The sequence below is a fragment of the Lupinus angustifolius genome, chromosome LG20 (assembly GCF_001865875.1).
Source record: "Lupinus angustifolius cultivar Tanjil chromosome LG20, LupAngTanjil_v1.0, whole genome shotgun sequence".
In the NCBI taxonomy this organism is placed as follows: Eukaryota; Viridiplantae; Streptophyta; class Magnoliopsida; order Fabales; family Fabaceae; genus Lupinus; species Lupinus angustifolius.
In genome coordinates this window covers 737,979-764,604 of record NC_032028.1, presented here as the reverse complement: position 1 = coordinate 764,604, position 26,626 = coordinate 737,979, and the positions used below count along the sequence as shown (strand labels likewise).

Below are 26,626 nucleotides of genomic sequence, written 5' to 3'. Positions count from 1 at the left end.
AATAACATTAATTTGGGTAGATGGAGTATTTAGGTCAACGTCTTATTTTGTATGCTGCAAGGTTCTAAATGCCTTTTTCTTTTTCTCATCTTTATACCTGTTAAATGAATGCAATAAATTATAATTGATTAGGTGGGGGTTTGGTGAACATCCCAACGTCGACCTGAAGCTGTTGCCTGTTGGGTTTGCTTTGTGCTTCATTCAATTTTTAGCAATGGAAAATGGATTTATGTCTGTGCACTTTTACATGGAAAATGACAAGTTATTGGCATTTTTGTTTATTTAGATTAGAAAAATTATATATCTTCCTAAAATTCTCCTACACCATAAGAAAACTAACATGTCACAAAATAATATTGTTTATTAATGATTGATTTATAAAGAATATGTATCACTTTCTTATGTGTAGGATATGATTTGGTATTGAATACATCTTTGCCCATTTACCACGATCTGTGTACCTAAGAACAAACCCTGTGACAATTGGTTGGAACTTCTTTCTGTGATGAGAGGATAAAAATGCTAACGTTGATGATGACACCATGCTCGATGGTGGGGTGGATTTTCTGAAGGTTGTATGGGTGCTTTTACTTTTAAGATCCCTCAAGCACCCGAACGTGTGGTCTTTCTATTGTTCTAACTGCAGTATTGTGAGATATTATTAAACTCCCCCGTGGTGGCTTGGATAAAGGTATTCCTAGAATTTGAATTGAACCGCAACGATACCCAAACAAACAAGGATGCAAATTGACATCCTCATATTTGGAGTGTTGGGAAGAAAAAACACTTTATCCCAACCAAGTCTTGTTTTTGTCTCCCGTGGGTTGTTGTCTATTCCATGTTGCTCGCCACTCGTGGCTCTCTATTGCAGGATAAGATATCTTTAGGGGCATTTCTCCAACCAGCTCATCCCAGCGAGCTTCAATAAGATCCATGATAGCCATTGATTGCTCTGCAGTTGCTAGAGAAGATAGAATTGCAACACAATTACCTAAAGCAAACCATCGAAAATCCATCCGGGCTGGACTGACATTTCCAATAAAGTAGCCACCACGCGTTGGCATAAAGTCAAACACCCATTCTGGGATTGAATCAGGAATAACATTAAACTTATTTACTGCAGTATGTGAATACTCCTCAGTCTTATATCGATAAATGTCATTTAGTTGTTGGAAGTCGAGCCAAAAATAACTCCGCATGTGATAACTTAGTGCATGCAAACGCTTCGCAATGCGCTCTACACATTCTTTTCCTTCTGCATCGTCCTGTTTCAGCATTGCCAAAGCACATCTCAATGCCATAAAGAACAGTGCTTGAATCTCTATAGGATAGCCATAAATTCCCTGCAGAAAAAAAGCGAGAAACAATTAATAAAATATGCCAGTTCTTCCAAATAACCTAAATATATGAGTGAATGTTAAACCATATCTCCTTGAACTTGGAATCTACATATGATAAACAACAGTTGAATAAGAGCAAGACTTGTAACAACAAATCTAATTGCACTTGCATCGCCTTGCGCTAAAAATGGCCAGCTTTGTACAATGGTGTAAAACAAACACCATTCGTAATATCGAAAAAAAGAAGCAACATTATTTTATCAACAAACTGAGAAACAACTGCAAATTATGCCTTACCATTCTTCGATCAATCATGGAGCACCCATCAGCACAAAGCAGAGTTGGGAATGTATCAAATCCCTCAGACAAGCATAGAGTCAATATAAGCTTCATTCCCTTTTGACAGTCTGATGATTCAGCCAGAGATAAATCCCCTGTAGACTTTGTGTAAGCACGAAGCAAAATGATCCACCAGAATCCAGAGTCAACAGGAGCAACTCTTCCAATCGCACTTTCACCAAAATCTGCAATGAGAGTATCTGTTTTCCGAACAGGATCATGAAGGACTTTGAAGCTAGCTGGCATAACACCTTCACCAAGCTTAAATCGATCTATTCTTTTTTCCCACCCCTGAAGATGCAGTGTCTTCAATAAGAAGTTCTTAACTATTTCTGGTTCACCATTCATCAAAAAGGCTAGAGCACTTGGCACAAAATCTCGAACAAAAACCTAGAAAAGAAAACATATCAATAAATATCATACTGATTCTTAGCTGTCCTCTATCAATGTGTAATAGTAGAAAGATTGAGGTATGTCAGGGGCCCCACTAACATAACCCCAGAGTTCCTTCTTATAATCAACAAAAAATCAAGGACAGAAACAATCCATTATGCATGCTTAGCAAGAAACACAAGGCATATCAAAACAAAAGTATATACAAGTCCAGTACTAAAAGAATAGCTGACAACTCCGGGAAATTGTGGCTTATGAGAGAACTCAAGGTGCTGAAAACTGTTGTTAGTAAATACTATCTTTTAATATTTTTTTGGAAAGTATGTTTTATTAATCCCGTAAACTCTTCTCCACTTTGTTATTTGCTTAGCTATTTTACCAACACTCATCTAAATATTGTAATTTCCAAAATAGGAAGTTGTATGTTAAACAAATGGCTCCGCGCCTCTGCCGACTTTATCAAACATCCAACAACTATAATATTCATTTTTTGTCAATTCATTTTTTTCATTGTCAATCAAATATATATTAATTTGTAACACCTCTGTTTAATGTGTTTTAGTAGTATCATTAGGATCATTACATCCAAAGTTGTAGATTAATAAGTAAAGTCTAAGCATTCACTGTCATGTCTCATGTTGTTGATGTTTCGTGTTCAACAGCTGATTTTCTTCCCGTTGCTCACACCCTCACAGGTTCCCAAAAAAATTGTCCGCGCCTCGAAATTGTAATTATGACATTTCAGTGTTGATTGAGGAACTCACCTGATCATAGTTTAGAACTTCCTCCGATTGATGATCAACAGCTGCAATAGTGCCAACTGGTTGACCTCTGAAATGGACTAGAGATTTTCGGAGGGATTCCCATGCATCAGCAACCATAGGGTGAGGCTCAAATGAATTCCGTGTAGACGAGGCAGGTGTGTTAAAACCAGATCTTCCTCCAGGTGAATATGTGTCATAGTTATCCAAGCCCACTCTAGAAAAACTAGCTGACAGTTCACTAAATGACCTCTCATCAAACGACCTCTTCCTCTCTATGTTCAACCGGTGCCTGTCAAATAGACGTGAGGGATCAAAATCATCCATCTCAGAGATAGAGCAGTGTGAGCCGACTTTCCGAAGTCCTAAAGGTCCATCCATTTTCTTCACTTCTCCAGTACCAAAATGAATATATCAAAATTAAATATTACCTGCTGGCAGAAAATTAATAACTCTCCAATGTCAAATACAAAACTGGAAGGAACACATTTCTAATGCTCAAATTAGTAAAAAGAATATATACAAATAGAGCAAAACTAAAAAATCCAACTTTTGATTAAGCTTCATAGTTGGGAACAAAGTGAAAACACTGAAACAAAAACCAAACAACATTCAATGTATTTTCAACAAAACATGTTCAACCTACAAACAGCATCACCTTCAATGAGCACAATTAAAAGTCACAATCAAAACAATCCAATTGATTAAAACCAGTTATACTCTACAGTCTACACGACCCAGTTTCGAATATTAAGCTCCAGAAATGGGAACAAAGTGGAAGAAAAAACAAACATCTCAGTGCATATTTGACAAAATAAAAAATCTTCAATAATTTCCAATAGTATCATCAAATTTGAAAGATGTAATGTAAATAATGTAACAACAAAGCAACAAGTAACACATTAAATGAAAAACAAATAACGGATCAAGATTCATCGAAAGTGTGAAGTAGGAATGAACCGAGGCAAAAAAGTGCTAACAACACAGACAAATTCGGAAAGTGTTAACTCGGAATGAGAGTAATTAATGAATAAAGAGAAATAAAGACAGATCTGAGAATACCAAAGGAAAACGAAGGATATTGAGAAGAAGGGGAGAATCTGAAGACAGTGGAAAAGACAACGGTGACTCGCCGGCGAAATCGCCGGTAAATGGCGGCCGGAGAGATTGACGGTTAACGAAAAAGGGGAGAGGAAAAAATGATGAAATTCTGGAATGCTGATATTTATAGCGAAAGAAGAGAACTACTCTAGTTCGATGTAAAAGTGGTTACCGGGAACAGCCTGTTGCAGCACGAGGGGATATTTACACTTAATTAATGACTGAGATCCAATCATCAATTCTAAATAAATTTAATGATTTATATCTACTCGCTCATTCAAACTATTGGTTGTTCGATGAATATGATATGAGTAACTTTTTTTAACTTACCTCTTGAGTAAGTCGGTCCATATTTTCTATCCAAAATGTAGTTCAATGTGTATGTGATTAGTCAGAAAAAATGTAAATATTAATTTTTTAACTTAAATACAATTTTTCAATCAATCATAAGTAGTAACATGTGAAGTAATACATTATTTTCTATAACAGATGTGCGCATAACTGTGATAATTATATTTCAACTTGTATTCTTCCTCACCTATTCTTAAATGGTTGGTGAAATGAATCAATTGAGAAGTTGACTTTTGATGTGAACTTTTGGTGGCTTAAGCCATGCTTGATCTTGTATTTAGTCATTTTCTTTTTACTTATAATAATTAACTAATCTTGAGGTTACTTTAAAAGGTACTCTGGTATTAATTGAAAATAAATTGATAGAGTAGTTATTTATTTATGGTATAATATATATAAATTTTGTTCAAATTACTTATTTTATTCGTTTTTTGACAGTATTTCATAAAAACTAAGTTGCGATTACGAGTGATACTCAAAAATACAAATTGATATTTATAATCAAATGTCTCCAGATTGAGTTCATAAATGTAATTGAATTTGCTATGCATGGTTGGCTTAGTAAAAGATATAAATTGTATAAAAACATTATTAGTAACATAAATTAAATACGTTAATAATAAATGTCTCCATTGATAATGGAGTGTTTAATTGTCACATTAATGAATTTATGCTTCCCATAAAACAAAAATAAATAATGAATGGACCGTACTGTATTAGAGTAAGAATGAATAGAATAAATCAATCCTCTAATGGTGAGAGTTTTTGTTGGATCATATAATCCAAAATTTAAGATTTGAATCTTGAGAGTGATATTTATTACGAAAGACGCTTGGCACAAATGAATAGTTCCTGACTTATAATAAAAGGGCACCAATAAGAATACAGTTAATACAAATCATGCGTAACAAAATTTTTGATTAACAGTAATATGTTAACTACCAATTAATGGGAACACATTTGTTGTTCAATTTTTCGTACCACTTTATATATCATCAATTTTGATTAGTTGGAAAAAACTATTTAAGTTAAAGGTGTAATTATAATATATCTTTTGCCAATTACACCTCCTGATATATAGAGTGACACAAAATTATGTGACAGATGTGCTTCTGAAAGTCAGATGTTGATATCCAAAGGTTAGGAGTTGGGTTGGATCTGATTAATAGAGTAAGCTAGTCTATCAACCACAGTTAAACTTGTCTTATGTTCTCTTTATTTATAATTTATAATCAGCATGAAACACAGCACGAGTTTACGACTATGAATATGAATAATACTATATTTCTTGGAAACGCGGGTAAGCATGAATCATGCTCCACGTTCCTGCTTTCATGGAAAATTTTACATTAAACAATTGGCAATGAAAAAAGAAAGATAGTATAATCATAATATTATTTTTTTCCCGAATAGTGAAAGATATATGGTCAGCCCTGAGTTGGAAATCTTATCCATTAGAACTCAAACCAATTCCTATTTAAAGGCAATTATATGTCTCAACATCGGGTATACATCTGTTGCCCCATAATGAGTGTCATTTCATGTGTCAGACCTTATAATCGGTTAAAAGAATATTTAAAAATTAAATTTTAATTTAAACATATATTTTTTAATCAATCACAAGGTTATAACATATGGTATATCATTCATTGTGGGACAACTGATGTGCTCCCCTCACCATGTTATGAAATAAATAAAAGGGATTGGAGTATCTCCTTGTATAAGGAGATAAGTTATCTCCTCCTGCCAGTGAAATCATGACATGTGTCATGTTTCATCATTTTCTATAAAAATATTTTTAAAAATAAACAAAATAGCACACATGTCACATTTTTAATGGCTAGAGGAGATAAGTTATCTCCTTATATAAGGAGATACATTATTCTCTAAATAAAAACTATATCTACATTCTTAAACACGGAAAAGGAAGCGTTGAAGAAAGGGCAAAAATCAAAACTTGAAAAAGGGTACCCTACCTACCCTTACGGAAGGTGGGGACTTAGACAACCATATAGAGAAGTAAAACGTGGACATTTTGTTTCACAAGGATTTGGTTGAGTAGGCGCTAGCTACCCTCAATTGGGGTACTTCCTTGAATTGAAAGCTTCAAGAAAAGTGACCCCATTTTGAATTTCTTGCTTGAGTAAGTCTCACATCATTATGTATCTCATTATAATAATTATTACTCGTGTACAACTAGTTTAGTTTCTTGTTGTGGGCGCCAGGGAGGCATGATGTGTTCTCCTACCACAATATAAGGCCCAACCTAGGGTACAAGGGCCAGATAAGTCTTAATAACATTAATTTGGGTAGATGGAGTATTTAGGTCAACGTCTTATTTTGTATGCTGCAAGGTTCTAAATGCCTTTTTCTTTTTCTCATCTTTATACCTGTTAAATGAATGCAATAAATTATAATTGATTAGGTGGGGGTTTGGTGAACATCCCAACGTCGACCTGAAGCTGTTGCCTGTTGGGTTTGCTTTGTGCTTCATTCAATTTTTAGCAATGGAAAATGGATTTATGTCTGTGCACTTTTACATGGAAAATGACAAGTTATTGGCATTTTTGTTTATTTAGATTAGAAAAATTATATATCTTCCTAAAATTCTCCTACACCATAAGAAAACTAACATGTCACAAAATAATATTGTTTATTAATGATTGATTTATAAAGAATATGTATCACTTTCTTATGTGTAGGATATGATTTGGTATTGAATACATCTTTGCCCATTTACCACGATCTGTGTACCTAAGAACAAACCCTGTGACAATTGGTTGGAACTTCTTTCTGTGATGAGAGGATAAAAATGCTAACGTTGATGATGACACCATGCTCGATGGTGGGGTGGATTTTCTGAAGGTTGTATGGGTGCTTTTACTTTTAAGATCCCTCAAGCACCCGAACGTGTGGTCTTTCTATTGTTCTAACTGCAGTATTGTGAGATATTATTAAACTCCCCCGTGGTGGCTTGGATAAAGGTATTCCTAGAATTTGAATTGAACCGCAACGATACCCAAACAAACAAGGATGCAAATTGACATCCTCATATTTGGAGTGTTGGGAAGAAAAAACACTTTATCCCAACCAAGTCTTGTTTTTGTCTCCCGTGGGTTGTTGTCTATTCCATGTTGCAAGAGTCAATATTTTTTTTTGTTTCTCATTGGTATTATCGCACTAGAGACAATCATGTCCGAGCCGGAAACATCCACAGGTATGTGAGACTAACTCTTTTAGTGGAAATTTTTTCCATCCACAATACTCGAATTCAAGAGTCAATGTTTGTACACATGAAAGATACAGTTAGCACATAATAAATCAACGACAAAGATAAGAATATCTCCCTTCTTTTACCTTGGTCGGGTAAAACACCTGCTAAAGCATGTCAACATCTTTGGGTACATACAAATCTATAATTCTCCTTTCATGGATATAGGATGGTGAAAGCTAGCCATGGGAAGAAAACTAACAAATGCATCACATTATCAAGCATCACATTCCTATGAATGTGCTCAAAATCATGTCAACTACCAAACAAACACCTAAAGTAAAAGAAAGAGTTACAGCTTGCTTAGATCTATTCATTCAACCTTGATCTCTGACACAATAGCACACATTCAATAAAATCCGTCAATCCATTTTAAAGTGAAAAAAATGCCAGAGCTAGAACTTTATTGCCCCTTGATGACTCTTGAATAAGTCAATGGTCCCTATCACTTTATGTCATCGAACAACCACCCTTGAATTCTATCAAAATTATAACCTTTAGTTTTGGCTAGGTAGCATTGCTCGAAAGTGAAATATTGGGTAGTTTTGAAAACCAAACAAATGCAGAAAGAATAGTTCACTGGAGAAAACCAGTTTTAAACAAATACAAATACAGACAAAAGAAAGCATTAAGAAATCTATACTTAATTTCAGTGTTCAACCTACAGAAGTAAACAGGGATTGGTCATTAAGTTCATTAACAGCAACCTACATGAATAACGAAGTACATAGGTACACATAAAACAATGGTTTTGCTTAAAGCATATGCACCCCACTTCCATGGATAAAGAAATAGTACATAGGTACACCAAAACAATGGCTTTGCTTAAAGCATATGCATTGCGCCAAAGCATTTTCCATTAAGACCTATGAGTCTAAGACTTCAATTTTAAGTTTAAATTAATTTCTGATAGACCTTTTGAAATATTAGTAAGATGGGTATGTGATTGGGCTACTTCTCTCATGGCGGCGTGACCTAGAATGGCTAATGTTATCCAATGTTCCACCAAAAGCTCTCCGACTGTATTCATAATTGTTAACAGTGTGGTGAGATCCATACCCACTAGATTGGTCAGTCACATGAAGAGGAGGAACTGGCATGGGATTTAAAAAAATAAAAGGAGTTGTTCAGCAATCAACTATGTTTATACAAGAATATTATTAGATTAACAAAACGGCAATTTAGATAAATAAAAAGGAGAAACTGAAGCAGGTTATCAAGTAAATACATTACCTTGGGAATGATTCACAGCATAATCTGAAAACCGGTCAGGAGTTGATAGTCTATTGGAGTGCGGAAAATTTTCTGAGTTATTTATAGGCATTTGGTAAGGCCTTGGTCGCTGAGAAGAATTTGATGTGGGTGTAATTGCAGTAGAACCTTTAGAGGTAGTTTTGTCTTTCCCAGATATCTGTTTATTAGCAGACTGTACATTTCATTAACGAAGCCCAAAACTAGGACATAAATCTAAAATTTCAATTAATATTTATTACATGGATCTGCAATCCAACATATGGAACCCTGCTACATGATGTCCCACGGAATAGATGGATGCATCCAAAAAAATTGAAAAAGATGCATGCTTCTATTATAAAGCTATAGCCAATATGCTCATAGAGCATATGAACTTCCAATCAACAATTGCAAATAAAGATTAAAAAATATCCAGCTCTCAACAGGTGGAAAGCATAGATGTCAAGAACGCACCGCAAACTTCAGTGTTCTGTTGTAGAGTGTCACAAGGCCTGAGAAAAGCCTGACAGCATAGTCTGCGACCTCCTCAGTTTCATATTCTGCAAAGGCAAAACCTTTTGGTTTATCTGTTTCCTTATCTTTAGGGATGTGCAAATCTACCACTGGTCCTGCCTGAATCAGGATATCATACAAGACCCTGTCTGTCACCCTCTCATCCAGATTACCTGAAACAAATACATATACATAAATCAGCAACTAAATGTAGATGCCATATTCTCTATACTGGACAGGTAGCCCAAAAGCCCGTTAAACTTTGTTTTTTGGCCAAATAATATAAGTCTCAATAAACCATAAATCCATAATAATTAAGTATAATATAAACCCCAGAAAAATATGTGAAGATAAATGTGTTTTGCATAGGTCACTTTCAAAATAACTCCATATATGCGGACGAAATCATCCCCTATTGAAAGAGAAACAGATATTCAACATTAATCCCCTTCAACATATCTTGATACAAGGATCAAAAAGTTTTTTCTTTCTGCTAATTAAATAAACTTCAAATAACTTATACTACAACACAACCTGAAAATTACCATAAGGTAAAAGTGACAAAAGCATGCCAAAAGAATTACAAAAGAAAAAGGAACCTCCGCTGCAACATCTTGTCACGTTGGAGAACATATTACATATATCTGTAATTTTGCTCAAATAACAGGTAAGTGACATTGACAATGGGTATTAAATGTTGCATTCTTGTTTAAACAGAGAGGTGATTGAATCGTATAAATGCATAGCCGAGAGTCTGAGACTACCAGTTAATGGAAAAAAGTCCAAGGAAATTTTCCTATCAAGTGCAGAAATTATCATAAAAAATACACACAATAACTTCCTCATAATAACATCCAAAAATTATCTCACTACAGTGTGAGATAAAAAAGGATGCATTCAGGTAAGAAATTTGACTCTTTCTCTAAGAAAAATGAGTAACATTACAAAAAAACCACCAAGAAACAAATTTATGTAAGAGAAAAAGTTCAAAGATCATTTAAGCTGAAAAAAATAAAAAATAAAACAGAGTGCTTACCAATGTAAACAGTGCAATTTGAGCTCCCAGACATAGCTGTATCAAGATCAGACGTGAAACCCTACCACAATAGGACGTTGTACAAAGGAGGAACCTCAGTTCAGGACAGGAAGACAATCAGCAGCAAAGAATGTATCAGAACCTAAAATTATGGAATCCAAATAGTTTCTTCTGTCAATGTCTTAGACACTCGGTATTTAGTGTGTGTATATATATAGTTTGCATAAACAAAACGACTTTGGTCATTGCAGCAGACTGAGACTGAAGCAAGACTTATGCTGAATATAACAAGATATAGTTTTCAAAATATGTTCTCAGAAGTTTCAAAATTAATTCACAAATCCCTAAATAAAAATACCTAATCTGAATCTGATTTATGAGAAATAACATCAACAATCATGAACAATGCAAAATAGAGACGGTTGATCAATTCTTTTCATGTTATTTTTTCTTAGCTACATATTACACCTGCTTCACAACTTCAAATTATCTCAACTAGCTAGTAATACATAACTTTAGTGTTCAACTTCAACCTAATAAAGTTTCTGTGAACTAAAACTATCGAAACTGGCAAAACCATCCTAATATCAATGTCTTAGTCGAATTCACAGTATCATCAGAAAGTCACCACAGTCGTAAATGAATGAATGAATGAATAAGTAAATTGAAAATCAATCAACAACCAAAATACACGACGGAAAAGCTTTATGCAGTGCAACAGAAATTGAAAGTAGAAAATACCTAAGAACTTACAAATACGATTGTGAGAATGAACAACGCAATAAATGTCTTGCAAACGATACAAATAAGAAATTAGGGTTAGGGATTGGGGAACGATACTTACGGTGGATTTTACCTTCCTGCGTTATTTCATTTACCCAATCTCATAATAAAAGCTCGGTGTTCCTTTTTAAGTGCCAATATTTCGTAAAGATTACAGTATATTGAAGATAATGTGTTTAATATATATATACTGTTAATTATTTTTTATAGTTAATAACTAATTAATTATTAATTTATTAATTATTATTAACTTTTAAATAAAAATAATATAAAATAACAATAAATGATATGCCGATAGTAATATAAATCAGTAAAGTAATGACTTAATTTTCATATATTTGGCAATTGCACAATTATTTTACTAGTAAGTGATTATTATTTAAATTAATATTCATTGTCAGTTGTTATAGTGCTTACACAATTAAAAATAATTATTATTGTTTTGTATATCTTCACATTAGTAATATATCAATCTAAAAAATACATCTAAATTATTATATTTTTATAAAATATATAATTAAGAAATGAAATAAGTTTTTTATAATTATTCTTAAAGTAGTAAATCTTTTCCTATATTAAATTTTTGTGTCGGTACAAGACAATATCTTTTATGGTTAACATATTTTAGTACATATTTAACCGTATGGATGTTATTATATATTTAACAAGAGGTGCTTGAGATGACATATTATAAAGGGCCACGTGGAAGGTTCACATGGGTCACTCACTTTCTCTTAAATCATTCACTCATTCTCATTCTCATTCTCCTCTCTGAATCATACAAATTCCATGGATTCCCAAGCATCGAATTCGTACTTTCTAATACTCCAATCCTTATCTCAAATTCCAATTCACCATTACCTCATTGCCACCGCTTTTCTCATCATCGTTTATCTCTACAATTTCATCGAATGTCATTTCCTTCAAGATTTCTTTTCCGGATTCACAGGTTCACCTGTTCAATTGACCTATAATTCATGCTCACAAATCTACCATGGCGTTGTTTCAAATTGCGAGATTCTTCATGGAAAGTATTTAACTACACCGTGGCTTTCAACTCCTCATATTCAAACTTGTTTCTTGAACTTCTTTGGTAGGCCTCCACGTTTCAATTACAAAAGGTATTTTCAATTTTTCATTCTTCATTTCTTCAATTCATAATCAACACTTGTTATTGGTTTCATCTAACAACAATTCTTTCAGAGAACTATTTACTACTCCTGATGGTGGAACCCTTGCGTTGGACTGGCTTATGGCTTCTGATGGTAAATATTCAATTATCATTTTGTGTTTTCAACTTGCATAGTTTAATTTGATAATGGAATTTCAAAGTTTACCGTTCTGAGATTTTCATGTTTAATCATTTTTTCACAGTTTCTGGTGGTGCTGTCGATACGGATAGTGTTGTTTCTGAACATGAATCGACTCCTACTGTTGTAGTGATTCCTGGTCTAACTAGTGACTCTTCATCTGCTGTAAGTTGTATTTTTCTTTCTGCTTGTGTCTCTGCCTAAATGTTAGTCTTATCTCCACCCCACCCTTTTTTTGTTGCCAAAACCTAACTTCGTAGGGAATTGAGAAAAAAAACACATATGTCCCAGCCAACCAAGCCTTACTCCCACAAAGGAGTAAGGTAGCAAATCCTAATTAAAATCAAAATCCTGATAGAAGGGGATCCACAGTTTAAAAAACTTACTTGGCATTTTAACCATCAATGATAGGGGAAATCTAAAGGTTCAATTAGTGAGTAGATTTAAACCATTAGATTTCCCTAGAATTGATGGCTAAGATGTGTAGTAAGTTTAAAAAACTTACTTTTGGAGTAAGTGGATCCCCGCTCAATCCTGACAAGGTAATATTTTCCCTATAAACAAACATGCCCACAAGATAAAATCCATAAATAACATAATATTTGCAAAATACTAAATTATCAAAAGGGTAAGTAATTCACAATTAATTCTGAAGGTATTCTATGTCATTCTTCTTTTTTTTGTACAAAAAATGAGATTGAACAACCACTGCAACCAATTACCAAATGTTATTATATGACAATCTAAATGTATACTTCCTAAATATATTTTTAATGGTGGTAATTTGATTATGAAGAGCTCAAACCAAGAGGAAATGAGCAAAGAACATACCAGGTTGACGTTTGATACATGCCTAAGGTATTAATGCTAAAAAGAAAAACTGTTTCCCTCAACATTACTAGTTGTCAAAATGTAGAATGTGCAACAGCCATCGCTGTTACCTTATGTCTTAATTTTTTGTGTGATATTTACTTTTTCTTTTGTTAGCATCAGATATGCTAGGTGTTCCCTTGCACCCTTAAGAAATGTCTATTAATTCCTATCGTCTCACTTTGTTTTATTGATTAGGACATTCATTTATATCATAGTGACATCTTACAGTTTATTTCCTTTTTTCTTTCCCCCCCTCTTGGTAGTATCTCAAACATCTTGCATATCATACAGCAAAGCGAGGATGGAATGTAGTTGTCAGCAATCACCGAGGACTGGGAGGTGTTTCAATCACGGTGAGTTTTTTTACCGGATGGAAATATCTAGACTAACAAGGCTGAGACATTTTGAAGATATAGATTGGACGCTGTTGATATACATGAAGATCAAGATTCATATTTTACGTGCCCATAAGCGTCTCAATCAACCTGAAAAGGCTTAAGCTATTACATGATGGTTTAAGACTGGTTAGATATCTACAATAGATTGTAAGATTGTCATCTTACCAATCAATTAACAACAACAAAACTTAAGGTTAATAAATCAAATAAGCTCATGGCTAAGTGAAGGATGCTGAACTATTTGCATGTCAACCAAAAAAAAAGGGTTGTAGAAATAACCATTAGCTAAGAACCATAAAGAGGTTAAGAAAACTACTTTATAACACAGGATAGGCAGCTGCAGAAAATTGTCATTGGGGTTGGGGCGTTCAGCCCCGTTGATCATAAAATGAAAAGAATTGAATTTTTATGCATATCAATCCTGTCATCATGTTGTTCTGTAACTATTTTGTTCTTTTCTTCCTCTTGTAATGCAATTTTCGTAATAAATCATTTCAGTCCGATTGCTTCTACAATGCTGGATGGACTGAGGATACCCGCACGGTGGTTAATTATCTCCACAAAGAGCAACCCGAGACTACTTTATTTCTTGTTGGAACTAGTATTGGAGCTAACATTCTGGTAAATTCATAGCTTGACTCTTATGCATTTTAACAGAAAATATATTAACATTTCATGCTTGATTCAGTCTTATTTAGCTCATTTAATTGCTTGTTTGAAATGGTCTAAACCTAGAAATTTCCATATAATAATATATAAAAATTCAAGTCCCAGTTATAGCAAGGACCAAGGAGCAACTTACTAAGTTATATCATTCGACATTTCTTGCTTCCACTCATTGAATGTGCTCTCAAATACGCCCTCTTGTAGTTGGAACCTGATCAAAATTACCCAGTTCCTGGCACTGGTTAGCCTCATCTTTGATCAAAACTGATTTTTACTCATGGATATTAATGTTTCCACGTTCATATAGGTTTATATTACTTTTAGTTCAAGTGTTTGACATTTATTGCTTTTGCTTCACTTTTCTTAAATATGTTGTCTATTGGTTGGAGCCCAGCCATTTTTCCCCACTTCATTGTTCTGGTTTAGCATAATATTCTATCAAAAACTGTTTTCACTTGTGTATATTAATGTTCCGTACAGACGTACTTGTTCATATGTGTATATTAATTTTAGGTCTAGATGGGATGTTCAAATTTTCTCAGTTCATGTAATTTTTTTGACTCATGGCTTTAGCTCATTTTCTCTGTTTGCTTTGATTTTAAGTTCTGCTTTATAATGAACAATTTAGGGAACCCAAACCTATACCAATTTCTAAAAGGGAGGCACAATCATTTAACCATTAATTTCAGTAATAATCTTGATTATATTACAAAACCATATCCCCAGTCTCTGTATAACAATTAAGATAATAAAATTGGGACAATATGATACTCATTCCTTGACTGTATCTTTCTGATAAACTCTAACTCCTCCATTGATGCTTAATTTTTTTTTATCATACTTATGTTATTACCTTGATACATACTCTTATCAACTTTTCGAAGTATGGAATTATGCAATTGCTAACTTATTGTCATATTGCATTATTTATGTAAAGTGTTTGGTTTTGCCGTTGCACTGTTTGATTTGAATGATTCTTTGCAGATAAAATATCTTGGTGAGGATGGTGAGAAAATTCCTGTAGCTGGTGCTGCAGCTGTTTGCTCTCCTTGGGACCTTTTGGTTAGTGCTTTGATTTGAAAGTGGAAGTCTTTAACTTTTGCATTTCAATTTTCAAATAGTATTGATTAGTGTGTGTATCATGTTATGGAAAATCACCAAAAACTAATCTTTGCTTGAACTTGGACCCAATTTAATTTTTTATATATCCATTTGGAAAAAAAAATTGTAAGGATGAATTAAGTGCAATACTTAAGGGACACTAAATAAAATTGGGAATCCATTTATTGTAGTTCTGGAATAGTAGTAACTTTTGTAATTGAGTAAATTGCTGGATAGTAAAGTCAATATGTCCTTCTTAATTTGTCCCCGGAAAAGTTTAATCCTATTTTTGGTGTTATTGCAAGTGTTGCCAAAGACTCAAGGTTATATTTGATATACAATTCACACCTTTCTATATGGGTGCATGTTATACAACTTCAGGAATGAATTGGATAAATTACAATATCTTTTTTGGTTTGGAATAGGGAAGGAAGATATTACTGAAAACATTGAAGATGTTTTTGGTTCGGAATAGTTTGAATATAATTGAAACAATTTTGAAGTTCGGTTTAGGATGTACTTTTAGGCTTTTAGCATACAGGTTATATGTGCTTCAGATTCAGAATTCTGTTTTTTTACAATCTTTGATATAATTGAAAGATCTTCATTGAGTTTCGCTACCAAATTAACACTACAGAATGTTTGAATTACTCTGTGTTTTGCCTCTTATTTTACCTCAACTGGAAATCATGTCACCTCTATATTGTTTGCAGATAGGTGACAGGTTTATAACTCGCAGGAGGGTGCAGAAATTTTATGATAGAGCACTTGCAATTGGACTTCAAGGTTATGCAAAATTGTATGTGTATAACTTTCCAGTTGAGTCTAAATATCTTGTTGATAAGCTCTTGATTTTTCATCTTGTAAACATTTCATTTTCAGAAAAAAGATACCAATTTAGACGTTTTATTTTAAATATCATTGCAGACACCAGCCTCTCTTTACCCGCCTTGCTAATTGGGAAGGGATAGAAAAGGTAGACTTGCTCTCTGTAATACCATATTTACGACTACTATTGATATATATAAATAACAAAATCGATTCGTTATTCAGACAAATTCAAACATCAATATGACTTCTTGCTATTCATTGCATTCTTAGATGTTGTGTGGTCCATGTGATTGTATTACTTTAAGTTTCTAAATTTTAAACAATGCTAAGTGCATACACGTTCTTCTGCCTTGCAGTCACTTTCTATTCGTGATTTTGATAACCATGCTACCCGCATTGTTGGGAAGTATGAGGTACTTATCTATCACCTATGCTTCCAATCTCATGCTTTCTTTTCTTCTTGCTCTACCTCCTCTAAGTATACCAGTTACCTATAATTTTCTTGTTTCCTTAGACTGTTGATACCTACTATAGACGCTGCAGCAGTTCTACTTATGTGCAATCTGTGTCACTTCCGCTTCTTTGTATTAGTGCTCTGGATGATCCTGTCTGTACCAGGGAAGCCATTCCTTGGGATGAATGCAGGTACGCTGTGTATTGTTTTACCTTGTTCTAATTAATTGGTTTTCTCCTGGATTATGCAGCATCAATTTTAACGTGCTACATTCTTTATAGGGCAAATAAAAATATTGTGTTGGCTACTGTAAAACACGGAGGACACCTGGCCTTCTTTGAAGGAATAACTGCATCCAGCCTATGGTACTTGACTACTCTTGTTACATCCAACAATATTATTCATTTAGATTAAATTACTATATGTGTAGTTTTAATATTTTCATTTTCATCAAATTTATTTATTGGGGGGTTGATTAATTATTGCAACGTTGTAGTATCATTGTCATTCCTTGTTTGCTGCTTTCAACTTTGAAGTGATTAACCATGATATCACCTAAATATCATTAAGAACCCAGTAATATAAAGATGTGACTCATTGGACAATTTCTTTCCTCGTGCAGGTGGGTAAGAGCTGTTAATGAATTCCTTAGTGTATTACACTCAAGCCAATATATGCATGTACAGAAAAAGGTAAAAGCCACTACCTCTGTCCCATGAAGATAGTAAAAATTTGTACTAAATATAGTACCAACTTTATATTTACTTATTTTGTGTAATAACGGATAGGTTATCTTGTTCATCCTTCACTGTTTCTGTTCTAATTGTGAATGCCAAACACGTTTCGGTATCATATAAAGGATGTACTTCGGGATTAGGGTAGAATAAGTTACTTTCTGCTTGGGGAAATAACGTAGAGCATTTCTGCTGGCTGAAACTGTTATTTTCTCATTAATGACAATGCAGATGTCTAAACCAAGCACACCAGTGCATTCATCAATTGATCAGGGCCCTTATGTTAACGTTACCGAAGACGGAATGGTAGCTGCATTGAACAAAGAGCCAACAATGGACAATGTGGAAGAATTACATGTAATACAGGATACTCATGAAGTACATGCCAGTGTTCCAGAGGAAAAGGTTAATGAAGTAGATGAGCTTGTGACAAATGCAAAGAGTGATGATTCCTCTGGCGTTGCACAAGCATCTAGTGCGCATGATGGAATGGTTCTTGATGTAATAAAACCGTTGAAAAGGTACATAGGCCAATTATCTCGACAAAGTAGATGGTCCTTCTGGTTGCTGGTTTATATTGCTATCACTACAAGTTGGCCACTGGTCGGTTCAGTGCTATACTTTGTGTTTGGGAAAAAAGTAAGGGATATTTTACTAGGTGGTTTGGGCAGAAGATAATTTGATTTTAGCAAACATTGTTGTTGTATTTGTCTGTGTAGATGGGTATGATGTACCACTATTTCTTTGCTTTGTTATCAAGCAAAGTCTGCATATCTAAGCTTTTAGTGAAATTAAGTGGAACTTACCACAGGTTTTTATAGCAATGAATAAATCACATGGGTATATTCTAGATTTGGGTATGTACCAAAAAAATATTCTAGATTTGGGTATGTGAGAATGAGAGCATGTGTAGTAGAGGAAAATTGTTCTGGTGGTAGTTTGTTATAATCTGTAATTGTAGATGTACCACTTAAATGGGAATAATGATAAGAGGTGAACGTTGAGAGCATTTGCTTTCTTTTTTTGTCCTTTACATAAGGACATGTCTCGATTAAAGGGAACAAATCCCTTTCCTTATCATCTCTTGCAATTTCTCATACAGCACCTTTTCAGTAGTTTCATATGGATGAAGAAAGATTATTATGGTTCAAACGGGAACACATCTGCTGTCCCACAGTTTCTGTCACTCCATGCGTCATGAGCTTGTAATTGGTTAGAAAAATATTTAGTAATTTGTTTTTCTAACCAATCACAAATTCATAACACATGGAGTGACACAAATTATGGGACAATATATGTGTACCCTATTCAAATATACTTGGATTACACATAAAAATGCCCGCCCACATTCATGGATTGCACATAAAAATGGTTACTCACCATATGTTAAACGCAATTAGAGTCAAATAGCTAAAAAGAAAGTTGGGCAAATTGATGAGCAGTAATAAACATTTAACTAATAAGACGCAAATCCGTTTACAAATTGCATTAATTACTAGCTATAAATAGCAAGAGCTGCATTATTGAATGATAAATAAATATATTTGATGATGATAAAATTGTGACCATTCCTCATCATCATGGGCATAGAGGATCTCCAAGATAATTTGGCCATTTATCATAACAAGGACATTCATTTCTATTGCCAGATGGCACACAATTACACTTCCCACAACAAAAGATGCAATAAGATTTGCAATCTTTGTCTGAGGACTCGCTGCATCTTTAGTTACACTTCCCATCACAATCTGCAATAGTAATATAGTATGTAACATTATATATTCTACTATGTAATTATTGAGTCAAATTCTTTTCTAGTGACTAGAGAGAAGTGTTTTCCAGAAAAACTTTATTGACACACATAAAAAAACATCATATTTAGAAACGAGACAAGTGTATTTATATTTTTTGGTATTATTATTTATAACTAAATTTTAGTTAGAATTAGATTTTTAATGTATTGACAAGTTCACATACATATATATTCATACAAGTTTTTTTCAGATTTTCTTTTTAGAAAGGTATGAAAATGTAAAATAAAATGAGATTTTTATCTTTTTATTTAAATTGAGATGATAAGAATATAAGATTCCTTTCCTAAACTAAAAAGATATTGGTTTGTAACTCTTACACTTTATTTGTCCATATCTATCTACCAATTTAACCACACAGCTACATATTATAGGATTAAAAGGTAGAACAGATAAATTTCAAAATTCTTCTTCTATAAGCTAAGAGAGGATTAACACTGCTGTATTAACATTGCCTATATACATGTCTAATGTGTCACTCAATTTGCATTTTTTATACATCTTATCCCGTTTTTGGGTACATAATGTTTTTTATGATGAATAAAAATAATAAAGAAAAACATTTGCAGCCAATTAAAATGTAACTTAATCAATAAAATTTTATTTATAAAACGAAAAATAACTTAGTGACACTTTCATCTTAGATAAATACGTAGCAAGAATTAGGTTATGATCATGTAAATATATAATTTATTATCAAAGTAAGCAACGAATTAAAATAAAAGATTTATGTAACAATAATAAAATGTTGCCGATAAAAAAAAACAATAATAAAATGTTATTTATCTTACCTATGCCTTGAGCAGCAGCCATAATGGGCTGATTTCCACCATTGATTTCCAACTGAAATTTTATTAAAAATAAAAAGGTAAAAATGAAAAGTAGCAATCTTAGTACAATAGATAATGATTGTTCAAAAGTTTTATAGAGAAGATGGAGAAAGAAAAGGAACTAAGGAGGAATGACAAAAAAAAAACATTAAGTAAATGTTAGTTTGGGAGTTGAATTTTGAAAGGGAATGAAAGGAAATGAAAGACTTGAGATTCATCAAATACATTTGTGAGACGATTCTCTAGTCTTCCATTTCTCTTTTTTCCCCTCTAAAATTCAACTCTCAAACTAATCCTAGAAGAATGGTGGTTGGAAGTCAACAAGTGAGAAAAGAAGTGAGGAAATTATACACAACATGAAAAATAACCCTTAATTACTTTAATTACCTCATGGATAAGGATAAAGCAGAGAAATGCCAAGATTAATGTACATTTGGTGAAGGTCATTATAACCTATATGATAAGAAAATTGTAGGGAACAAAATGGTGAAGCCTTGCTTATTTATACAGGAAAAGAATGATTTCTTTTTTCTACTATAGGAGTGATTTGTGCCATGAAAGAAAGGATCACCATCAATCACTTCCCATATTGATATACACCTGTTCTTGGAAAGTTTTGACTAAATGAATAAATTTATTATTATAATTATAGTTATTTTGTTATATATATACACTATGTCCAATTTGGATAATTTTAACATTTGAACCTGATTTTGAAGATTTGAGAATCATTTGACTAGAGAAATATATAAGCACATCATTTATTAAAAAGGTACTCTCATTAGTAGTATTGATCTATTTTTTAGATTTGTTTAAATATTTTATTCATTGAAGTGATTTTTTAATTATTTATAAATTAGAGAAGAAAGAATGTGGAAGGATCGTAATACATGACACTTGGGCAATTCATATCATTAGGGTTAATTTGGGAGTTGGATTTTGGAGGTGAATGAAGAAAAAGATATTAAGGAAAGGTTTGAGAGCCATGAAATATACTCATACTTTCCATTAGTTTCAACAAAGGTACCCTACAATTATAAAATATACTATGTTTTTTCACACCACCTTTTCAGTAGTTTCATATGAATGAAAAAAGATGATTACTATGGTTCCAACATACTTGAATTACACATAAAAATGACCACATACATGGATTAAATATAAAAGTTGTTACTACTATAGCTAGGTATGTAGTCTATCTCCTCATATATAGTATAATATAGTAGTAATTGAATGCATGAGATATTATGATATCGAAATCATTTATTCCAAACAGTATCTCACTTCATGTATCAAGTCAATTAGAGTTCTCCATTTTATTACTTTTTGCTTTTAAATTTTTTATTTTATACACATGTTAATATAAAATTAGTTTAAAACAGAGAACAAAACACCATTGGAAACATGTGATCCCCACTTGGGCCTTTCAAAATAATGAGGGAATTTGCCATAACAAGGGCACACTTCTCAGTTGCCAGAAGTGATTGGTGGCACACAATTAAATCATTGTAACAACTGATGCATATAGTTAGGCAATATGCACTAGTAGTAGTACCTATGTAACTATTTCACTTTCCATATTTATATACCTATTTAACCACACAACTACGTACCTACTATAGGATTAAAAGCTAGGACGAATAAATTCCAAAATTCTTCTTCTATAACCTAAGAGAGGATTAACATTAATTAACACTACGGTATGAACATTGACTATATACCTGCGTGATGTATCACTTAATTTGCATTATTTGGGTACATCTTATCCCATTTTGGGGTACATTTTATAAAAAAAAATAATGATGAATAAAAATGATAAAGAGAATCATTTGAAGTTGTCGTGATCCGATTTTTTTGTTGGAAAACCGGCTCTGTGACTTAGGAAGAAACGAATGCAATTTCTACATCCTAATTGATTTGAAGTCGCCATTATGTTTTTGCGGTTAAAAGTAAAAAAATCTCTTCTATGCTCAATTAGGATAATTTGGTCTTGTGGACTTGAGTTTTAAGCTCGTGAGTCGATTACGGGTCGGGAAAGGTATTAGCATCATGTGTGCTCGTATTAAAACAATATTGTTCTTAATAATATAAATTTTTATACTCTTAAAAATTATTTAATAAAAAATTAATCACTGAAACAAAATATCTTATTTTTTTTATTTTTGTGTTTCACAAAAGTTCATATTTCCTAGGTGCAATAGGAAAACAAGATAATGTAATTCTGATTATAAAAATGATAATTTGCTTGGTTTGGTTTGATTTGATTCAATTAAAATTGTAACTCTCATCATACAAATATTTTTTTATAGTTTCATAAAATATGGATTAATAGCAAAGAGACAACCTAATCATAGATCAACTTTTCCCTTTTAGAAAGCAACTTTAGTCAAAATCCAAAATTCATTCCACCACATATCCATAGTGAGCATAGCAGGACCAATATTTGTTGTCCCTCTTGAGTCCCCATGCATAGGAGAGAATTAACATTAATTAAGACTATCATATATGCTAAGAGAGGATTAACATTAATTAACACTATCATACATGCTAAGAGAGGATTAACATTAATTAACACTATCATTTTAACATTGACGATATACATGTTTGATGTGTCACTCAATTTCCATTTTTGGTACAACTTATCCCATTTTGGGTACATAATCTGTTTTTTAAATGATGAATAAAAATCTTAAAGGAAAACATTTGAAGTCAATTAAAATGTATCTTAATCAATAAAATCTCCTTTGTAAAACAAAGGAGTAATTTATAATAGATTCAATGTTAGATAAATACTTAGCAAGCATTAGGTCATGATCACGCAAGCATATGATTTATTGTCCAAGTAAGCTTTAACAATGGTAAAATGGTATTTCTCTTACCATAGCCTTCAGCAGCAACTATATATTATGGGCTGATTTCCACCATTGATGATCTTCAACTAAAATTTTATTAAGAGTAAAAAGGAAAAGTAGCAATATAGTCAAGGATAGTTGAAAATTATTTAGACAAGATGAAGAAAGAAAGGTAACTAGGGAATTAGTAAATAATCTTAGATTCACAAATAATTTATCAATTTATATTGCTCATATTGACTAATTTTATTTATCATAAAGTTTATGATAGAATATGTTATCCTAACTTTTATCTATTTGATCTTCTTTTTTTCTTAACTACAAATATTTATCATATTATATATATTGTTGTCACTTAAAAATTATATAATCTATTATTATAATATTCACATATATATTGTATATAATTTTATTACTATAATTATATTTGTCTTTTTGGTACTTTTCTGTTTTTTTATAATGTGAGAGAAAAACTTTAATTTATTCTTTATGATTTTTTTTAAAATAAATATAACTTTTTAGATGGGATTGGATTTTAGAGTGTTTAGTAAAAAAAGTTTATGATTTTTTGCATTATTTTAGAAACAAAACATTTTTCAATTATCTCACAATTAGTTAATCTATATATTCTGGAAATTGAGTTTTTATGTGAAAAATGTTATTAAAAAAATCCATTTTTTATTAGGGAATTTGTTTCATTAATATATAATTTAGCCATAATTTATGGTGTACCTATGGATGAGCATGCATAAAATATCTTATATGAGTGTTTATATTTGGTAAATGATTCATGGAAATATAAATCATCAGTACACCATAAATTATGGATACCATGGTTTTTTATAATAAATAATGCAAAAATCATAAACTTATTGAGTAAACACTCTAAAATCCAATGCCCATCTAAAAGGTTATATTTATTTTAAGAAAAAATAAAAATAAAAATTAATTTTTTCCCCTCACATTAAAAAACAGAAAAATGCTAACAAAATAAATATAATTATAATATTATATGTATATTATAATAATAGATAATATAATTTTTAAGTGACAACAATATATATAATATGATAAAATAATATATTATCAATTTACATCTCTAATCAAAAATATATTTTGGTATAACATTTTCCACACAAAAACTCACTTTCTAGAATATATTGATTAACTAGATTGTGAGATAATTGAAAAAATAATTTATTTTAAAATAATATAAAAATCATAAACTTATTGAGTGAAAACTCTAAAATCTAATGTCTATCTAAAAAGTCATATTTTTTTAAAGAAAAATCAAAAAACTAAATTAAACTTTTTTCCCTCACATTGAAAAACAAAGAAATGCTAACAAAAGTTTAGATATTATTCACAAGTGACATTGATGATTGTTTTTTGTAAAAACAATAATCATTCTTTTCCTTTATAAATAGAGAGAGATTCAACATTCTCATTCACACAATTTTCTTATAAGCTAGGTAACAATGGCCTTCACCAAATACACAATAATCTTGACAATCTTCTGCTTTTTTCTCATCCAAGAGGTAATTCAGGATTATTTTCATCACGTTTATAATTTCCTTCAGTTCCTTTCTCTATCATTGTTTCATAAACTTAAATTTATTTAAAACTGAAGATTATATCTTTATTTTCGTAATTAGTGTAATAGCATCCAAGAAGATCCATGTTTTGTTTATTTTTCGCATTAATGAATTTTGCTATGGTTCTATCATGGTGCAATTTTTCATCATTCCCCCTTCCTTAGTTATTGTTGGGTTTATTCATGTGTGAAGTCCCACATTGAATATGCGGGAAGGAGTGAAAGAGTTTATAAGAAGGAAACGCTCGTGAAATTAATGCCTTAAAGTTTTGGTTTAAGATGTGATGTTTCACTATAGTGCTAAGCTTGCTAATTTTCCTTTTTACTCTTAATAAAATTTCAGTTACAGATCAATGGTGGAAATCAGCCCATAATGGTTGCTGCTCAAGGCTATGGTAAGAGAAATAGAATTTTACATTTTAATTGACTTCAAATGTTTTCCTTTAGGATTTTTATTCATCATTTAAAAAACAGATTATGTATCCAAAAATGGTACAACTTATACCAAAAATGCAAATTGAGTGACACATCAAACATGTATATAGTCAATGTTAATTAATGTAAATAATCTCGAAGAACTTTGGAATTTATACGTCCTAGCTTTTAATCATATAATATATAGTTGTGTGGTTAAATGGGTAATATAGTATGGAAAATGAAAGTGAGATACTTATTATATGGCCAAAGCTCGAGCTATGAGATAGTTCGCATGAATGCAAACTGATTATCAGTTGTTAGATCAGTTATCTTAAAATATCCGTGATTAATTTTGAACCCATAACTAGATAGATAGGTATGGAAAATGAAAGTGAAATACTTATATAGCACTACTACTATTGCAGATTGTGGTGGGAAGTGCAACTACAGATGCAGCAAGTCGCCACCAAAAGATTGCTTAACAAATTGTCTATTTTGTTGCAATTTGTATAAATGTGTGCCACCTGGCACTTCTGGGAACAGAGAAGCTTGTCCTGATTATGCAAAACACCCAGATTATCTTGGAAAGCCACTGTGCCCATGATTTATCATCACCAAATATTCAATATTCAATAATGCATGTCTTCTTATTTACAGTAACTAATAATGTAATTGGAAAATAAGCATATCTATGGGATTTGCATCATATTAATAATATATTATTTATTACTGTTCGTCAATTTTCCCAACTTTCTTTTCTCCTTGCATCCCTTAATTATACTCTGAAGTTATAATATATATATATATATATATAAAAAACCAAATATGTAATTTCAAGTAACTGTGAAGAAAAATAAGAGAAATAATCATTTGAAATATTTAGTATTAATTCTTACTTTTAATTTTTCTAAAGCTATCAATGATGGTGAGAATAATTACAATAATATTTATATCTTGTAATAAATTAGTCTTTCATCATCAATTTCTAGTTCCCTCTCTTGTTTAGTTCATATTGAAGAAACTTCCATGTTTAAATATTTTATATATTATTATAAAATATGTTTAATAATAATAATAATAATAAAATAAAAATAATTATAGTAACAAAATTATTAAAATTATATAATATATTTATATATTAATATAATAATATATAATATAATTTTCAAGTGGCAACAATATATATAATATAATAAATATATTTAGTTAAAACTTAAGATAACATTTTCTATCATAAACTTTATGATAAATAAAATTAGTCATCATGGAGCAATATAATTCATAAATCATTTACTAAAGATAAATAGTCATAAAAGATATTTGATGTATATTCATTTATAGGTACTCCAGAAATTATAGATAAATTAATGTATTAATCAAGTTTCATATTTAATTGAAAATATATTTTTGTATAACATTTTTCACACAAAAACTCATTTTCTATATAGATTAACTCGGTTGTGAGATAATTGAAATAAATAATTTATTTTTAGAAAATATAAAAAATCATAAACTTATTAAATAAACACTATAAAATCCAACTAAAAAGTCATATTTATTTAAGAAAAATCTACAAAAATAAATTAAACTATTTCCCCCGCATTAAAAACAGAAAAGTGCTAACAAAAGTTTAG

General features: G+C 31.6%; 4 protein-coding genes and 1 long non-coding RNA gene across 9 annotated transcripts; 2 read left to right on the top strand and 3 right to left on the bottom strand.

Annotated features, from left to right (window-relative positions):
- Positions 789–4,078, bottom strand: LOC109335383 (alkaline/neutral invertase CINV2-like). The gene is made up of 4 exons (XM_019571521.1): positions 3,934–4,078; positions 2,837–3,264; positions 1,638–2,069; positions 789–1,343 (listed from the first exon to the last, which is right to left on the bottom strand). The coding sequence occupies exons 2-4, from the start codon at positions 3,212–3,214 to the stop codon at positions 789–791; spliced, it is 1,365 nt and encodes a 454-aa protein (XP_019427066.1). The 5' UTR covers positions 3,215–3,264; positions 3,934–4,078.
- On the bottom strand, positions 8,120–11,263 carry LOC109336716 (RNA-binding protein 7-like). Of its 4 annotated transcripts, none has more exons than XM_019573479.1 (5): positions 11,183–11,263; positions 10,339–10,480; positions 9,264–9,475; positions 8,790–8,982; positions 8,120–8,649 (listed from the first exon to the last, which is right to left on the bottom strand). In XM_019573479.1, exons 2-5 carry the CDS (start codon positions 10,370–10,372, stop codon positions 8,483–8,485), a joined length of 606 nt encoding a protein of 201 aa, XP_019429024.1. In that variant the 5' UTR covers positions 10,373–10,480; positions 11,183–11,263; the 3' UTR covers positions 8,120–8,482. The 4 variants fall into 4 exon arrangements, with proteins under 4 accessions (XP_019429024.1, XP_019429026.1, XP_019429023.1 ...); XM_019573481.1 differs by having other exon boundaries at positions 8,790–8,967; XM_019573478.1 differs by having other exon boundaries at positions 11,080–11,211.
- Positions 11,852–18,342, top strand: LOC109336561 (embryogenesis-associated protein EMB8-like). 2 transcript variants are annotated; one of them, XM_019573234.1, is made up of 13 exons: positions 11,852–12,242; positions 12,325–12,386; positions 12,496–12,596; positions 13,568–13,657; positions 14,201–14,323; positions 15,353–15,430; positions 16,183–16,268; positions 16,397–16,445; positions 16,657–16,713; positions 16,815–16,945; positions 17,036–17,119; positions 17,377–17,446; positions 17,720–18,342. In XM_019573234.1, exons 1-13 carry the CDS (start codon positions 11,911–11,913, stop codon positions 18,164–18,166), a joined length of 1,710 nt encoding a protein of 569 aa, XP_019428779.1. In that variant the 5' UTR covers positions 11,852–11,910; the 3' UTR covers positions 18,167–18,342. The 2 variants fall into 2 exon arrangements, with proteins under 2 accessions (XP_019428779.1, XP_019428780.1); XM_019573235.1 differs by lacking the exon at positions 13,568–13,657.
- LOC109335733 lies at positions 19,048–20,609 on the bottom strand. The gene is made up of 3 exons (XR_002106240.1): positions 20,517–20,609; positions 20,091–20,142; positions 19,048–19,236 (listed from the first exon to the last, which is right to left on the bottom strand). It is a non-coding gene; the product is annotated as an uncharacterized LOC109335733 (long non-coding RNA).
- On the top strand, positions 24,394–25,732 carry LOC109335746 (peamaclein-like). The gene is made up of 3 exons (XM_019571912.1): positions 24,394–24,519; positions 24,919–24,970; positions 25,418–25,732. The coding sequence occupies exons 1-3, from the start codon at positions 24,460–24,462 to the stop codon at positions 25,594–25,596; spliced, it is 291 nt and encodes a 96-aa protein (XP_019427457.1). The 5' UTR covers positions 24,394–24,459; the 3' UTR covers positions 25,597–25,732.

Excerpts from the sequence above, each read along its gene's own strand:
- LOC109335383 (XM_019571521.1), bottom strand. The coding sequence starts at position 3,214 with ATGGATGGACCTTTAGGACTTCGGAAAGTCGGCTCACACTGCTCTATC. Across the intron at positions 2,070-2,836 it reads AAGTTCTAAACTATGATCAG|GTTTTTGTTCGAGATTTTGT; the intron begins GTGAGTTCCTCA and ends TTTCTTTTCTAG. Across the intron at positions 1,344-1,637 it reads CCATGATTGATCGAAGAATG|GGAATTTATGGCTATCCTAT; the intron begins GTAAGGCATAAT and ends TTTTTTCTGCAG.
- LOC109336716 (XM_019573479.1), bottom strand. The coding sequence starts at position 10,372 with ATGTCTGGGAGCTCAAATTGCACTGTTTACATTG. Across the intron at positions 9,476-10,338 it reads AAATTGCACTGTTTACATTG|GTAATCTGGATGAGAGGGTG; the intron begins GTAAGCACTCTG and ends TATTTGTTTCAG. Across the intron at positions 8,983-9,263 it reads ACAGAACACTGAAGTTTGCG|TCTGCTAATAAACAGATATC; the intron begins GTGCGTTCTTGA and ends TGAAATGTACAG.
- LOC109335746 (XM_019571912.1), top strand. The coding sequence starts at position 24,460 with ATGGCCTTCACCAAATACACAATAATCTTGACAATCTTCTGCTTTTTT. Across the intron at positions 24,520-24,918 it reads GCTTTTTTCTCATCCAAGAG|TTACAGATCAATGGTGGAAA; the intron begins GTAATTCAGGAT and ends ATAAAATTTCAG. Across the intron at positions 24,971-25,417 it reads GGTTGCTGCTCAAGGCTATG|ATTGTGGTGGGAAGTGCAAC; the intron begins GTAAGAGAAATA and ends CTACTATTGCAG.
- LOC109336561 (XM_019573234.1), top strand. The coding sequence starts at position 11,911 with ATGGATTCCCAAGCATCGAATTCGTACTTTCTAATACTCCAATCCTTA. Across the intron at positions 12,387-12,495 it reads CTGGCTTATGGCTTCTGATG|TTTCTGGTGGTGCTGTCGAT; the intron begins GTAAATATTCAA and ends ATTTTTTCACAG. Across the intron at positions 17,120-17,376 it reads ATAACTGCATCCAGCCTATG|GTGGGTAAGAGCTGTTAATG; the intron begins GTACTTGACTAC and ends TTCCTCGTGCAG.